We start from the raw sequence: 18,126 nt of genomic DNA, 5'->3' as shown, positions 1-18,126 counted from the left end.
CAGCACATTAAGGTATTTACATATATAGCTAAACTATGGGCTGCTGTTCCTCAAACACAGCTCGATATGTATGTTTAATGGAATGTTTATACAGACTTGATACTTCACTGTTGTGTTGCTTGTCCTTGTATGTCGAATTTCAGAAACTCTTTCTGGAATTTCCTTACTGATAAAATTCCACTGAGCCTGCATATTACGTTATTTAATGCAGAAGATGAGCTGAAACTACAAATCTTCTAGGTAAAAGATTACCAGTAGGTGTAATCGACAAAGAAAACTCCAAGCTATTCGCCCTGTATGCAGCATACTTTGTCATGCAGTGTACAGCTATCTTCTGCAAATAAGGTACTCGAACTTGCAACTTATGCAGTTGAGGAACACTTGATTGATTTATATACTGTAAGAATTTGCATTCTAATATTCAATTTTGTGTACTTATTTATTGATTGTATTCTAATGATGATTTATTGTTATATCATGCAATCTTCTGTGGAAAATAAAGAGGAACATTATATATATAATTTGTTCATGGGTCATTTCTTTTTGTTTTGTACTTTGTACATTTCTTTCAACGGTCATTTATTTTGAAATAGAAATACAGTGGAGAAAATCATAATCCAAGATTAATTAAATTATATACTTCATAATCAACATTTTGAAGCTGTCCTTGTCATGTCGATGGTTAATTGTTAAGTTAAAAGTAGCACGTGTCTACTCTATTACTTGTGATTGCAAACACGTGTTGATATGTGTAATCTGATTATAGTCGCTCTTCCCATCCGTATGCCGTACATATTTTTTTATCAACAGTAAATATTTTCAGTATTCGAAGTTTAAAAAGTTTTCGTCCTTGCAAGGCCGCTATGTTAATTGAGCTAAACAGACATTGCTTGCTGTTAATTGTTCAAAAACAAGTGTTCAGAAGCCATATACGATAAAGGGTAAGGCCGATTTGTGTGGGTTTGTAATGGACCGATTATACTATGGGGAAATTTCGTTATTAATTTGTATGGACCGAATCCGTTATGGGTCAAGATCTTCAGTTACAGCTATATAACTGCTTGTTGATATTTCCGAGTTAGTTCGTTAATACGCTGTAGAGGTCGTCTTTAAATATGACTGGGTTGAACAATATTCATTGCTATCAAGTTAATCAACGTTTTGAACCATTCACAAAGTTCCCGACGAATTTTCGTATACAGAATCAGTTTACTTGGCTCCCAAACGTTCGATCATACTAATATCGGAAGAAGAAAAAAACAAATGACAAGAAATATATTGAATTTAATAAATATTTACGTGAAAATAATGTGAAAATAGTGACATTATTTCATATTGAAAATCGCTTTTATGCTCTACAAAAGTCTTATATTAAAATTTTTTTTTGGCTTAAGTTTGACAAGATAGTGCATTTCTATTTTGCCTGGAATATGTAATAGATCGGTATTTTATTCTTGTTATCCCTGTTTTATCATTACAATATATACGTAAATTTAAATAAAAAACAGCATATATTAAACATAAAAGTGCAATAAGGATTACATACAACTTTTATTTGAAAATTTCTAAATATTGTGTGATAACTTTGATGTTTTGTTTTGTTTTTGTTTTTTTTAACCTGTCAAAACTGTAATGGCAATCAATAGACAAAATAACGTTCTATACAATTATTTGCATCTCCACGCACAGCAGGACGGACACTCGCAGTTATATGCGTATGACGACGCATAGACGAATGACATCAATTTATAAATGTCGGAATAGGAGAACAATTCTGATCCTGTACAAAAAGAGCATACTGTAACATCCGGGAGATCTCTGACTGAGATCAAGGCCGATTTGTATAAAGTTTACGGATGTAATTCTACAACTTTTGGACAGTTTTTTAGTCGTTTTAAAAATGGTCGCTAAATCTATGAAAGAACCTACGTTCTGGAAGTCTGCGATTGGTGAGCAGTATGTGGCTGCTCTGAATGTGGCAATTGATAAAGGCGCTCTCTATACACAGTAGAAGACATTTTCTGTTATCACAAGCATCGATTCGTCAGCCGCTTTTAATGTAATGAAGAGTCGGTTGAAGCCCAGAAAGGTTTGTGCAAGACAGGTGCCGCACAGCTACTCTCCAAATTAGAAAGAAGTGACCAGATACGTTTGAATGGGATTGTCACAGCTGATGAAAGATAGATATACCTTCCAGAAACTGAATGAAGAGAAGCTAATACAGTTTAGGTCTTAGAAAGGAGGAAAGGCCGCAAATCACTCGACGTAGTTTTAATCCCAAGATTTTTATATGTATTATTTTTCGATGCATAAGGCACGGTCGTCCAAATACTAGCGCTTGACTCCGCTAGTAGCAGTTGTTGTTGTTGTGGGGTTTAACGCCATTTTTCAGCACGATAGGCTACACATGGCGGCCAGTATTAATGGTGGAGGAAGAACCCGGAAAACCCCGGAAAGAACCACCGACCCACGAGAAGGCTAGTAGCAGTAGACATTTGCATGCCTACAAAGTATTGCAAACCTTGGTGGAACGTTTTTGAAGCACCCGTCTGTGCACCTGTACCCGGTGTACCCATTTACTGCATAGCAATGCGCCTACACACAAATCCAGACCGCTCCGGTGGCCTAGTGGTTAGAGCGTCCGCCTCGGATGCGGGAGGTCGTGGGTTCGATCCCCGGCGGAGTCATACCAAAGACTTACAAAAACGGTACTAACAGCTGCCTCGCTTGGCGCTCAGCATTAAGAGGTTAGTGTTAGGACTGGTCGGCCCGGTGTCAGGATAATGTGACTGGGTGGGACTTCATGCTACATGTCTGCGGCATAATGCCCCAGTGCTAGACATCACTATAAACTGCCACATTGCAGACATCGTAGCGATATGACTGAAAAATTGTTAAAGCTACGTTAAAAATCCAAATCACATCACATCACATCACATAAATCCAAATCCCCTGTCATAACAGACTTCCTAAAGGAACATAGCATCCAAATTTTGCCATATCCTCCATACAGTCATGATTTTGCCCCAGGTAATTTTCGGCAAAATTCCTGTTTTCAGAGAATGACTGAGGGAAGACAATTTGAAACCCGACTTTCGGTCGTGAAGTGCAGTTATGCAATGTATGAACGCACTAATGTTTTATACTTTTTAATACCCCTATCTTCATATTATGTCGAATATGTAGCACAGCCACTCGCCTATGCATATCTGTCACACAAACACAAATAAATGTCAAATGCCCACTGAACACACACACGTACCGTGTCCTATTTCTATACACAAAACAAGTGCATTGAACTTATTAAAATATAAACATGTACATACCATATTTCTCTGAACTAGCGGATAGCCTGGGAAACAATAATGACCATTACAGATAAGGTTGCTTACCCCGTATAGGCGACAGATTTCTATAGTGACGCCCATACTTTACTGCGGAAAACAATTCCTCTGTCAGTTGCCAATCTTCTTTCTCCTCCTGTTAAATATACGTTTTATGTAGAATTGGCCCCATCCGACTAAGATGAAAATTAAATATTCGAACATTTCAGCCGAACGAAAGCAATCGACGATCCCCCCTTCGACTGGTGCCCAGAGGCATTTGCCCCCTTACACCACGATCCCTTATACGTGCCGCCATCGATTGGTCTCTTATCATAAATGACACTTAGGAAACAGAGTTTTATGTACTTACAATCTGTTTTAGATAGCCACTGTTAATACAGGGCGACTGTGTTCAAGGTCATGAAAGTATAAGCAGGATGACTTGGCAAGACAGTGACCTAATTTGAGACCGCTCCGGTGGCCTTGGATGCTGGAGGTAGCGGGTTCGAACCCTGCCGAGTCATACCAAAGGCCTATACAAATGGTACTAACAGCTGCCTCGCTTGGCGCTCAGCATTAAGAGGTTAGTGTTAGGACTGGTCGGCCTGGTGTCAGAATAATGTGACTGGGTGGGATATGATGCTAGATATATGTGGCATGATGCCTCAGTGCTAGACATTTCTATATAGTGACACTGCAAACATCGTAGCGATATGACTTAAAGCTACGTTAAAAATCCAAATCACACACACACACACACACACACACACACACACACACACCTAATATGAAGCAAGAAGGAAAAGTGATTGTTTCAAGATGTGCTCTTTTCTCTTACGTGAGATGATAGATCCTTATTAGATGAATTAATTCTGAAAGTATAAGGTGACATTCGAGTTTATTATCTACTGTTAAAATTGAATTATAAAGGAAAATGTTCATTTCTTGTATAAATCGTTTAAATTAAAGGAATGTCACCAATGATGCTACCATCATCGCCACTCACCAGCACGACCACAAGAACAATAACTATATTAGAAACCGTTTATTGTGATTGCTATGTCCTTCGAAACAAGCACAGCACTGACAAAATCATCACCGTCAACACTTCTATTACTACTACTACTACTAGTACTACTACTACTACTACTACTACTACTAATAATAATAATAATAATAATAATAATAATATTATTATTATTATTATTATTATTAACTGAAGTTGAAACTATTAATATAACAATAATGATGACGATCATCAGCATTATATTCTACGTCATTAGTATCATCGTTGTCATCACAATCTATCATCGTTGTCATCACAATAATAGAGACAACTGCAAAAATAATATTGAAAGTTAACAGGGTAATTCAGTACATTTATTTTTGATGTAAACTACGGAAAAAATAAAATAATAATAAACAAATATAAATTAAACATACACTTTTAAAGAGCATATCATATCAGCAATTTATTCGATGTTTATATTAAATGCACCTAAAGCTGACATAACTGTGCTATGCTTAAATTAACTAAAATTATCCTTCACTATTTATTCATTAACCCATTCATTCATTCATTCATTCATTCATTCATTCATTCACTCATTCATTCATTCATTCATTCATTCATTTATTAATTTGAAGAATAATAACAATTCATAAGGTCATGCAATCTCTCAAGAGATATCTACCCGGATATTTTCAGTGTGCAAGCAAGTTCAGAATAATGTACCTCATTTTCATTGCGTACTATGTTGTTCATTAGAGTGCACAGCATGGTTCATTATAGTACACTACGTTGTCCACTTTAGTGCCTTCCTATGTCCACTCTAGTGCACTACAGTTCTGGGGGACAAAAGTGCTCTACGTTGTTCATTTCGTATGTAAATTGGAGTGAACGTCGAGTAAGAGTGCAAGCGGTTCACTTTCTGTTATGTTTTGTTTAGGCTCGTATTTACTAGAGTCTATGTTAGAGTTGTATTGATTTCAACCTCATTTATGAAATTGTGATTTATAATTAAATTCCAGATTTATTTTGGAAAGCTCCAGAGCATTTGCGCAAATCACCATTGGCAGGATCTCCAAAGGGAGACGTTTACTCTTTTGCGATTATCCTGCATGAAATATTCGGGAGAGCAGGTCCTTTTGGCTACAGCCGCATGTCACCGAGAGGTAAATACAAACATATATGGCTATTTTGGTCCATCTCAGTGCTAGAGATAAATCGATTAATTTGAAAATATGGGGTAAGGAAAAATAATTTGCTGCGCTATAGAAATGCAATGCTAAACGTTGATTGCGCTGATTCAAGTGACCTTCAGTACGGTTATTTGAAACAATCTAGTTCCCCTTAATATATCTGACGTAAAAGTCCAACCCTGACTATAAAGTGGACTATAACAGCACCGTGAATTTATAATTTGGTCTTTTGAAATGGTCTGTAGTCTGCTAGACTCAATGGTTTATGCACTTATTGAAAATATACGGATATCAAATGATTATTTTCTAGTAATATTGTGACATTTTCTCGCTTACAGACACATTTTGTATCACAAACAGTAGTGACTACAATGTGATTACTATTTACATTGTGGTTATACTATATATACAAAATATACCCATAACGTCCACCTTTTCTTCGCTTTTATTTTGAAAAAATATATTGCTAATAAAAATATTTGATTGTTATCTCAGTTTGATTTCTCACCATTATTTTATGCAATACCATCCTCTCTTAAACTCACTTAAGTATTTATATTTCTCACTGCATATCTATCTATCTATCTATCTATCTATCTATCTATCTATCTATCTATCTATCAGTCTGTCTGTCTGTCTATCTGTCTATCTATCTATCTATCATTTTTTATATTGGCGTATGTACTATAGAGGAAACGAAAACAAAGTGACACAAAAGCAACGAAATGCATTTGAGAGAAAAGAAATAGATTTATCATCTAATTAATTTCATGTACTGTCGTTTTACTGAAATTTCTGTTTTTGAACCACGACAATAAACATTATTTAAAATCATCATTTTAAAGAGCTTGCTAAAATACAGTATTCAACCAATACGCTCATAAAGTATGGATATTTGCATCTTTTTAGAGGTGATCGAGAAAGTTAAAACCCCAAGCCCAATTCCCTACCGTCCAGATATTGAACACTTGACCTGTGATAAATATATCATTGAATGTATGATCTCCTGTTGGGATGAAAACCCCGATGAAAGACCGGATTTCCGACAAGTATGGAGAAATCTTCAGCCACTGCGAGACGGAATGTACGTAAAAACTAACAAAAATGTAATTTTAGACTTAAATTCATGTTATAATATGATATGCTATGCAGAAGTATTTATAGCACAAATCCATTAGAACAATTCGAAATGACAATATTTAAATAAATTACATCTGACTGAAGTTAAATTAAAATTGTGCCATAGGAGACGAAATCAAACCATAAGTTGGTTCGACTATTATGTTTACCAATTAAACTAATCAAGGGAATCATTGCTCGCATTTAAAAAAATCTCTTACTGTTAGTGAGTGTTGCATATTTACAAGCTATGCAATAGTTTCCTCGTATATAGCGCACACGTATCTACTAACAATGTAGATCCTTATCTAACGTGCAGGCGGATTAGGGTCTACATTATTCGTTTGCATTAGATTGAACAGAATATACTCAGATCTGCCGGCACATTATAGGGCTGCAAATCTCATTGACCACTCTCTATAGGTGATCATGCGTCATATAACAATATAATGTATGTTAATAATTTACTAGGAAGAGAAACATATTCGACAACATGATGGCAATGATGGAGAAATATCAGGAGAATCTGGAAGAAATTGTTGCGGAGAGAACAACTCTTCTAATTGAAGAAAAGAAAAAGACAGAGGCTCTCTTGCTTAGGATGTTGCCAAGGTAGCCATTAATTATTTGTGGGATTTGAAGGATCATATTTTACACTGTAGCATATTAATGTTTCACCTTGAAAAGCTGCATTAAAATTCGTGATTTCAAAGTACATTCTGTAAATGCATCAATTAAACTAACATTTACGATTATTTAAAGTCTATGAGGGACTAGACTATTCCTATAAGATACAAATTTAAGAGTCCAGTTAATACATTTGTATAAATTTAGCCTCTTATAATAACTCATAACTATTTTAGACTTTTGCATCTCTAAGTCCCATATTTCACATAGTTTGTAGCTTGGCTGGCACAATATAACTGTTAAAAGAATATTTGTGCTTACTAGAATAAACACTTTTGAAACACGCGTTAAAAGTATATTGTTGCTGGGAAACTTTTAAAACATGCATTAAAAGTATAGTATTTGTAGGAAAGTTTTTAAAATATACATTAAACGTATATTGTTTGTTGGAAAGTTTTCAAAATATAATTAAAGGTATAGTATTTGTGGGAATGTTTTACACTGAAACAAAGGAGATAATTAACAATAGAAATGAGGATAACGCGATGATAAAGACAAATGTATACTCATGGAAATAATATGTTGATCAAATATTATAATAATTAACACGTTCTTTCACTCCTTTCCTAGAACAGATGAACACAATATTTTTCTGTTTGTATTATATAGGTCTGTAGCAGAGCAGTTGAAGAGAGGAGAATCTGTGATACCCGAATCCTACAACTGTGTGACAATTTACTTCAGCGACATATGTAGCTTTACTCAGCTCTCAGCCGCCAGCACTCCCATGGAGGTATCTGTGTGACAGTGTGTGTGTGTGTGTGTGTGTGTGTGGGTGTGGGTGTGTGCGGGGGGGGGGGGTGTTTAACGCCGGAAAAATTGATATATTGAGTCAACACAGCAAATGAAACTGTCAGTACCACCACCTGTTTAAAAACAACAACTGAAATGTTTGTTGAAAACAATCATTGACATACAAATTAACAGCTTCTGGTAATGATGGTTTGTATTTATAAAAAGACGTAGTTAAAATATATTTGATGAAACGTAAATACTCAGTATCTTAGTAACAATGCAACATGAACAAATACAGGCTTGTGACTAAGGAGATTTGATCTTGAGGGGTACGCTCTCTGTCAAAACAGGTTCGTTTTATTATCGGCGACAATATAATATAACTACTCTCCCTCCATAGTTCTGAAAAATTGTCATGACAATTTGAGTACATGCCACATGCCTACTTTGGTCACTTTTACTGTATGTATTTTATTTCAGGTAGTGGACATGCTGAATGACCTGTACACGACTTTCGATGGCATAATTCGTAACTACGACGTGTACAAAGTGGAAACGATAGGGGATGCGTACATGGTGGTCAGCGGGCTTCCGATTCGGAACGGAGATGATCACGCAGGCGAGGTCGCGTCTATGTCGCTGCATTTGCTGCGTGCAATAAAGTCTTTCAAAATTCGACACCGTCCAAATGAACAGCTCTCACTTAGGATAGGAATGCACTCAGGTTTAGATTCGTTCCTTAATACTGATGAAGCTTGGACCGTTTTAAATATCATACGATAATTTTCTAGTACGATTACACTAGTAAACTGCATTTGATATACGTCTAATTTTAAACCATGTTTAAAGATTTGGCTTCAGACTTATCATTAGTGTTTTAGCTGGTTCATAATAAGGTAGAATACGAAATATGTCTTAGTTACTATTTATCAACCTATACTACTACATATATTAAGGTAATGTATTTGTTTTATTGCAAAATGTCAAGTTCAAGAAATTATTGATCTTTGCAAAGACTTTGCAGCTCTTGAATTTGTTTGATTTTAATGAAAAAATGAACTCTTAAGATATATTTGCCTTTTGTAGTGCCTTGTGTTGTAGTGTTGTTGGTCTTTATATATATATATATATATATATATATATATATATATATATATATATATATATGCCATTTGCAGGTCCATGTGTTGCAGTGGTTGTTGGTCATTATACCTATTTGCCTTTTATTGGGCCTAGTGTTGCAGTGGTTGTTGGTTTTAATATCTTTTTGCCTTTTGTAGGACCTTGTGTTGCAGGGGTTGTTGGTCTTAATATCTTTTTGCCTTTTGTAGGACCTTGTGTTGCAGGGGTTGTTGGTCTTGATATCTTTTTGCCTTTTGTAGGACCTTGTGTTGCAGGGGTTGTTGGTCTTACTATGCCCAGATACACGCTGTTTGGGGACACCGTCAACACTGCCTCGAGGATGGAGACGAATGGAGAACGTAAGAACAGACAACTTATCTTCTTTACAACAAAATTATGCAGTTTTCAAGGACCCAGAACCATTATGATAAAACGGTTATTGATTTTGCTTCAGTAAAGAGAAACGACAGATCATCGTAAAATTAATGTTTCAAACAGTGGCACCCTTGACGAAGAAAAAATGGAATATTACAAACTGACCCAAAACAAAAAAAAAAAATAACACATTTGATTTACCATGTGAGATCAGAAGTCTAAAACCAGAATTGTATGCCTATGTTTATTTTTATGAGTGTTTCGTTCTCAAAATTCTTGATAGATTTTTTTTCATCAATAAAACCGTCATGTATCTATAATGAGGTCATATTGTTATCTTCTATATGCTGGATAAATACTGTGTTTCAGTAACGTACCTTGCTGACAATGTTCGAAAATTAATTTTCCTTTTTTTGTAAACGGACAATGAAGAGATAATAATATGCATAATATACAAATTATATTATATAAATGGACAATAGTATGTAAATAGAGACTGTACAGATAATATGTAAATGGACAATATACAAATGGACAATATAAAGAAATTATCCCTTCAGATACGTGTCTCGTACAGTTTCACTCATAACACTGGTGATATGTTCATACTTATTGAGTGCATTGTCGATACGAATTGTTTCGTTGGAAACCTGCAGGAACATTGCGAGCGTACCACTTTACCTTTGCCTCAAACGAACTTGACCCTAATAATTGGTGCAGAGAAAGATCACATGGAAATGTTATTTTTGTCAACCTGTAAAACTGAATGAAACTTAATTGTGATGACCTTAGTCGGTAAAGGAGAAAATCGTTGCAATTTCTGTTGCAGCTATGAAGATTCATTGCAGTGGGGAAAGCAAGAAGTTATTGGACAAATTGGGCGGATATAAGATCGAGCCAAGAGGAAATGTAGCAATGAAGGTTTGTGCCACTGGTGTCTCCGCTGATACATTAGTTTGGAGATGTAGGTTTCGTATGTCCGTTGCTCTCTCCGCCACCATCTAGGCCGTCGCTCTTATACATAAAATGAAACATGCATTCTGATATGAAATTTTCTTATTTAGTAAAACTCGCCGTTACATACTTAAGAGGGGTTATTTTTAATTAATCATAGCTTTACGTGTATGTGTGTGTTTCTGTGTGTGAGAGAGCGATTTTGATTTATAATGTAGTTTTTATAATTTTCCAGCCAGATCGTTACGATGTCTGCAGTGTGGCAGTTTATAGTATGTCTAGCACAGAGCACTATGCCGCAGACAAGTAGCATCATGTTCCGCACAATCACATTATCTTGGCACCAGGCCGACCTGCCCTAACACTAACTTCTTAATACTGAGCACCAAGCTGCTAGTATCATTTTTATAAGTCTTTGATATGACTCGGTCGTGGTTCGAACCCTGGACTTCTTGCATCCAAGGTGAATCCTCTAAACCAATGTGTCACCGGAGCGGTCCTCTTTAATTGTGCCTCTACTCTATTTTTCTTCCGCTTCAACTATTGACACCTAAAAAGGAATCTGGATGCAACTTTGGAAGAAAGTGTATCCAGCAAAATCTGGACCAGCGTTATGTACTTTCTATTGTTTATTCAACACGTCTTACAATTTAGGATATACAACCAGCGACCAAATTTAATTGTTCTTTTTGTTAACAGTTTCTTTTTAGTTTCAATATTACAAGGAAAAATCTCTCAGTGTTTTCATGGACATCAACTGTAGGCCCTTTTCAGAGAACGTTCTTCAAGCTCTCCTCCACGAAAAAAGGCTCAATTGTCAAGTAGCATTTGTGTTTCAAAGTTGCTTTCATATCTTGAAGCCTAATTTTTCATATTCTTCTTCATTTTTAGGGCAAAGGGGAATTGTTTACTTACTGGTTACTAGACGAAGACGAGAGCGTACGCCAACAGCGAACTACTTTAACCAATAAAAAATTACTGGGCCTGTGCGAATCACAACCATGTACTCCTACCACATCCGCTAGGTGCCTTAAATGTTTTCAAAATAACTACAGGAGCAACCCAAGGCCTGGACCCCCTGTTGACGTTTTAAATGACAACGAGGAAACTAATAATATGAATAGTGATAGCGATACAAATTTCTTAGATCTTATTAAGATGAATGATATTATAAAATCCTCAAGAAGTGAGTCCCCAAAGCATTTCTTTCAACAAGTACTGAGATCGGATTCACCTAAAACATATCATACGATCCAAGGCCATGAAAATTTAAAAATAAACGGAATTTTGAGGGACAGTTTGGCTAACAAATCCTCTTCCGGATCAAATCTTCAGCGTCCCGGAATTTCAATGAATCCCTACCAGGAGGTGGAAGACGGTCAAACTGAGACGGACGCATTACTGATAAGGACACATTCTCTTGGTAATAAACCAAAATGGCGTCCAAATAGTCCACTAAGGAAGATTGTGGTCCCTTCTCTAGATGGGACGAACGTTGATGAATTCCAATTAGACTATACGAGTATGGAGTCGCTGCAAACTTCTATGTTATAGCCGTAATACTGTATGACTAGACATGAAGTTGAAGATGTAACCAGTAACTAGATGTGGGTTATAGTGTTTGCTCAAGATGTGTTCGAATACCATATAAATATTGGATTCGTAATTAACAATAATCTTACCATATTTGCTCAAGTTATCCACGAGAGAGAGAGAGAGAGAGAGAGAGAGAGAGAGAGAGAGAGAGAGACCATTCAGGGAGATACTTTGGACCAACTACGGTACGTTAGTGTGTACAAAAGTTAACATTTTTGCCAAAACATGTACATTTGAAGAAATTTTCTACACAGTTAACATTCATACAAATATAAAGCTCATATCGTTTGTATGCGCTTATGTGTTTGATAATTTTGCAGATGGTGTAAATTTTCTAAAATAAAAGTTCGTTTAGAAGTTTAAGTATCGCTTTCAGTGCACAGATTATGTTTTCAAATAGAAAGACCTATTTTCTAAATTGAAATTCCTTTAATATACTTTGGACTCTACAAAAATTTTCAATAAAGCGTTGTATTTTCCAGTGTCAGGTAAAATTTTGTCTTTGAGTTACTCCGTAAGCTCATTCCCTGTTCGTAAAGTCAACAAAGTAATATAATAGTCACGTTCAACCTTCATTTCGTCAGCCAGTAATTTGTTTCTGAAAGATAACATTATCAGGAATAATTGGACATCAACCAAATTTATTTTTCTGGTTTTCCCTCTACATACAGCCAATAAATGTTAGATTTCAGTGACAGTATCCATCATTGTAAAAGCTTAAATTAGGATGAAACCAGCATTTACAATAATTATGGCCACTGATTGAACACCCTCAACCGCTTGGGTTCCTACAGTGCAATTGTACCAAAGATAGTTGGATCTCAACCAAATTCATTATGATGCATTGTATTAAAAAGACCTCAAACGGAATTGATTTCAAACATTTTGAATGATTATTGACTAAAATAATGTGTCCGTCACCATTTTCTTGGTGGGGGGGGGGAGGGGTCGGATGGGAAGAATTATCATTTATGATAACGCTTCCAACGTTCGATGGTTTTCAACAGAGTTTGACATGGAACTTTATCTTGATGTAATCTTCGATTGGTTTGATTTCCAACGTTCTTTGCCATTATTTTCTTAAATTATGGCCCCGAAATAACCACTCTCCAAAACTTTTTTGCTCGAAAGCATAGAATTACCAGTTGCTGGATTCCAGTCAAATTAGGTATGCAGAGCTACGTTGATGACACAGTCTACTTCCCACAGAATTCATTGTCATCATATACTATCATTAATTCAGTTACTGATTATTGTAATGAGGATGATTTGCCTAATTTATCAAACACATTCATTGATAGAAAGTCTCTCTGTAAAATGTGCCCCATTTAGCAGGTTTGGTGAGAAGAGACACTTTCTGGATTTGGAACCCGAATCAGCTGAAAGCAAATGCCCAATTTACTATATAGGATTTATATCCTTGCTAATTTATTTTATAATATTTTACGCAGAATCTATCTTTTTATGCAGTACTTGATTGCAATTCTAGCTGAATTAGTGAAATGGGATTTCCGCGTCATTGACCAGCAGCGCGTGGGTGAAATAACTCGAAATGATACGTGACTGCCTAGGCATGCAAAGCAAATGTTTGGCCGAAATGTAAATATGTTCCTGGCCCGAACGCAAACTTACTTTAAGCCAAAACATGACACTCACTGCAACTATTGTTCTAAATGAAATGAGCGTGAATATATATACACCATGTAATGGTATTATTATGTTTGTTTGTTTAAATTATTTAATTAATCTTCTATACTTGTATGATGCACAAAAACATTCCAGATATAAAGACATGTTCAAACAGTTTGGCTTCAATTGTTTTAATTTATATTTACCCACACATATCTTGTACAGAGAAATGAAGCATATCTTTATGCTGACGTTTAAAATATCAGGTCTGTATCTCATTCCTTCAGTTTTCTAGACGGAGCTAGAACAGTATACTGTAGACGCACAAATCGCATTGAACTTTGTACATACCAGTCTTCTGTTATAAGGCGAATAGCCATTTATCCTGTGCATTATATCGCATGTACTCATTTATAAGTCGGATCCAACCGAAAACAACTAAGACTCCTATCTACTGTCGCATAATGCGACCGCAAATTAAGTACAAAGTTGGTTGTTCCACTGAATACTCCTAACAAATTGCACAGACCCAGATATGCCAGCGCATTATGCCACATCAGATCTGAGTCTGTGCAGTTTGTAATTGGACTCGACTTACATCCGAGTATATACAATAATATACAATGTAGTTAAACCCATCTTTAAATCCTCGTAATCAGAGAAATTACACTTCTGAAATCATTATCTTCTGACGTTCCGTAAATCGTATTATTGCAGTGATACACTGCCATCGAGACATCTCCTGAAGCCATTTTTTTTCACGTCTCAGAAGCAGGTGCTTGTGACATGTTACACCGTATTTTTTCAGCGGATGGTTTCAGTTATCAGAGGAAAAGTGATAATTCATACGACCATTCTTCTTTCAAAAGATAGTGTTTTTGTACAACCTTTTTGTCTTGGTAGTTAGTAACTTTAGTAAGCCATTTCGTTATAATGTCCAAACTCATCAACGGAAATTTAAAACAATGGATGTTTGAATCAAACAATGAAGTTTTGTTATCAACGTTTCAATAAAATTTTTGAGGAACAAACAAAAATATGTCTTTCAAATATTGATCCATGTACGGACGCTATCAATCTTTTCACACCTTGTTTAGCTTACTATTTAGACATAAATGGTATGTGCATATTGAAAAAGTATGTTCCATAAAGAGAAAGAAAAACTCTACTTTTAATTTTCATTAGTGTCTAATTAACAAAGTTTTTATGCAATTTGTTTGGGAAGAGGGTGGGGTTTCAATGTTCCATTTATCTTGCCAGATATATCAGTCCGTCCTTAAACCTGTTTTTGGTATCTTGTGTGGATTGAATCAGCATATAATGCATACACGTATCGATTGTTTTGGACACTTAAAGGTATTTATCGCTGTCTTTGAGTTACGGTTTGTTGAGAGGACACTTGGGGATATGTACAGCATTTTTCTGTATTAAATCGGACAGTTGACAACTTGTAAATCGACGTGGAATAATACAATCTAACTTTTGTCGCCATTCTGAATTACCGAGCTAAACTGGGGAAGACTTATTTGATCCATCAATATTTATTTCCCCACTACACCCACCCCAACCTCTAAACAAATGACGGCCCTTAAACAAATTTTAAAAAAATATCATCTGACTTAAAGGAAACTGTGGCTTGCATTTCCCGCAATTTGCTTCAACGTTCAAAGGAATCATAATGATGGGCTAATGGTGAGCTGGTGATCCTAAATACGCCATAAATCAATATAATTCAAATATAAGTTAACCTTTTCAGTTCACGTTTCATGTTTGAATACCACTTTCCCAATCTGTATCTCGGGATAACGTGAGATGTTGAGCACTGTCAAAGGTTTCATCCAATAAAGATGATTCCTTGACCCGATAACAGTGTAAATGCCACCCACAATTTAAAACAAATATTATACAGTTCATTGTTTAGCCAGTTTTCTTTTAATTTGTATAAAAATAGATAATGAATGGATAACGCTTTCATTCATAATTATTAATGTTTTGTTTTTATAAATCTTAACAGAAACGTAATTTACTTTTTTTCTAGACATTATTCAACAAAGTAGAAGGAATTTTGTTTTTGGAAAAGTCGGTCTACGGCTCAGACTAATTTAAAATCCGACTTTAAATAACAGGCAAATATATTCCCTTAACCATAATGGTATGTTTTTATGTCATTTGTATGGTCCAATAGATACAAGACTTTTAAGAAGATATATATATATATATATATATATATATATATATATATATATATATATATATATATATATATATATATATATATGGGGCGTGGGGGTAGGGGGTGGAAAATAAAATTTAAAGTACTCCGACCCCAAATCAGCAATGCCGACGGTCTAGGTGTATCAATAACTCAAGATTAAAGGTATAACAATTTAATAAAATATATTAAATGTATTCAGCAATTTCATCGAAAAATTTCACAGTCGCAATTTTTTCGAACAAATAACCTATTCACAGTTGTCAATTACTACTTTATTATATCAATTTAAGGCCTTAAATGAGAGTGTTTCCCTTCAGTGTGGTCTCTGTTGCTCATCTGTCCGTCTCTTGTTTCTCTTTTGGTACTTCTGGTACCCTTGACTACCTGCTCTCCTGGCATTTCCGGGTCCGTATTTCAGACACTTCCGGTACTCTCTTTCACGTGTCCTTCCAGCACTGAGCCTCGACACAAACTGCTGCCATCAAAATAGACCTCCCACCTGCTCTTAAGATCTTCCATCTCTCCGATTATCGGATGTCGCCTCTCACACCCACCCAGAAAGCTTTCTGTGGAATATGAAGGGACGTATAATCTTGTCTCCTTACTCTAATCTCAGGAGAATTAGTCACACTCTCACGCACCTTTCACCAGAATAGTGGCGAATAAATTATCAGGTCAATTGACGCACTCGCATCTAAATATTTCATGCACGCTTTGTTCGATAATAAGTGTGCTATTATAACAATAACAATATTATCCACGACTTCTAATACATGCATTCACATTTCTAATTGTTAACTGTTCGATATAGTAAACTATCATCATCAAAAACAATCATATGCATTTTCAACCTTACAAATTATATAAGACACATGCAGATATACAAATACCTAATGATATGTACACAAGTCTAACAATGACTTACTCTGCATACTTCACATTCTGTATAGTCATATACTAATACTGCAAGTACAAGTTCTAACACAATTCACTAATAAATTCAGTCATGCATTACATTTTAACATAATAAATTACACAATCCAACAATTAACATACGTTGATCTTGCATGTAATTAATTCGCTATACGCTACGTTACGATATGCAGATAATTCAGCTATACATGGAATATTCCATTTCTACCAAATGTACATAATAATGTATCAATTCGTACAACACCTAATTAGCAAAGTGAGACAAGTTCGGGCGAATATTAAGTTACCTCAAGAAGCCTTTGTCCACAAATCCAAACATAGAATTTTACTAGAATTCCACACCACATTTCAACGAGCTCACAACGAGGCCTCTCAACTTCTCTATGATCCACATCTGGTGACGTTCGCACTTATACTGACGGGAAAAATGAACTTAGTGCGAACAACAGCTTACTGAGACCCCGCATTAGACTTTAATATCTCAGTTTCGATTGGATACGGTCTGGTCTCTTTTAAAACTTCCCCGGGGTAATTTGTCACTTACCTGTTAAGTTCGGGTTTCCGGTCCCCAGAAGCCGACGATTGCTTCCAGCTGGTCGTGACATCATGACTGAGTGCTAAAAAAGTGGAATCTCTACCTGGATGGCTTGGTGGTAGAATCCCTTTTGAATTTAGCAGCAAACGGGTCGTTGTATAATAGTTAGTTTCTTTGTCCAGATTCGGTCTAAAGTCGTAATCTCACATAATACGTAATGACATTATACCATGTGGGGGCCCCGAGTGGCCGAGTGGTCTAAAGCGCTCTCCGTTACGGATCACAGCCATCTCACCTCTGTCTGCGTGGGTTCGAGTCTCGGATTCAGCCAATGTGGGTATGTGAGAAAGCTTGCCAGTAGCTTCTCGTGGGTCGGTGGTTCTTTACGGGGTTTTCGAGGGTTCTTCCTCCACCATTAATACTGGCCGCCATGTATAGCCTATCGTGTGCTAGAAAATGGCGTTAAACCCTACAACAACAACAGCATTATCCCATGTGCTCTTAACTATGAATTAACTATAAGAACACATATGTATACATGAAACGTGAAGCATCAGCAAATTTTCCCTACAACGTGACACCCCCGGCTTGAGAATATTCACATAAATTTTGCTCCGAAGTGCGAGTATGTGCATTTACCCGCGATATCAATAGAACGAAATCATAACGAGGCTATATGATAACTACGGACACGAATA

The 18,126-nt window shown here is 36.0% G+C and overlaps 1 protein-coding gene across 1 annotated transcript in view; it reads left to right on the top strand.

Moving 5' to 3' along the window:
- The window catches only part of LOC149802746 (receptor-type guanylate cyclase Gyc76C-like), a 409,761-nt gene extending 395,842 nt beyond the window's left edge, over positions 1-13,919 (top strand). Inside the window, exons 16-23 of the mRNA XM_089951308.1 lie at positions 5,358-5,501; positions 6,438-6,612; positions 7,119-7,259; positions 7,944-8,067; positions 8,550-8,793; positions 9,452-9,550; positions 10,396-10,487; positions 11,412-13,919. Coding sequence (XP_089807434.1) covers positions 5,358-5,501; positions 6,438-6,612; positions 7,119-7,259; positions 7,944-8,067; positions 8,550-8,793; positions 9,452-9,550; positions 10,396-10,487; positions 11,412-12,074 — 1,682 coding nt within the window. The 3' untranslated portion in view covers positions 12,075-13,919. The remainder of the gene's footprint in view (positions 1-5,357; positions 5,502-6,437; positions 6,613-7,118; positions 7,260-7,943; positions 8,068-8,549; positions 8,794-9,451; positions 9,551-10,395; positions 10,488-11,411) is intronic.
- The last annotated feature ends 4,207 nt before the right edge of the window (positions 13,920-18,126 follow it).

This window comes from Sinohyriopsis cumingii, chromosome 3, assembly GCF_028554795.1.
Source record: "Sinohyriopsis cumingii isolate HCF-2022 chromosome 3, ASM2855479v2, whole genome shotgun sequence".
In the NCBI taxonomy this organism is placed as follows: Eukaryota; Metazoa; Mollusca; class Bivalvia; order Unionida; family Unionidae; genus Sinohyriopsis; species Sinohyriopsis cumingii.
This window is presented reverse-complemented; position numbering and strand designations above follow the sequence as displayed.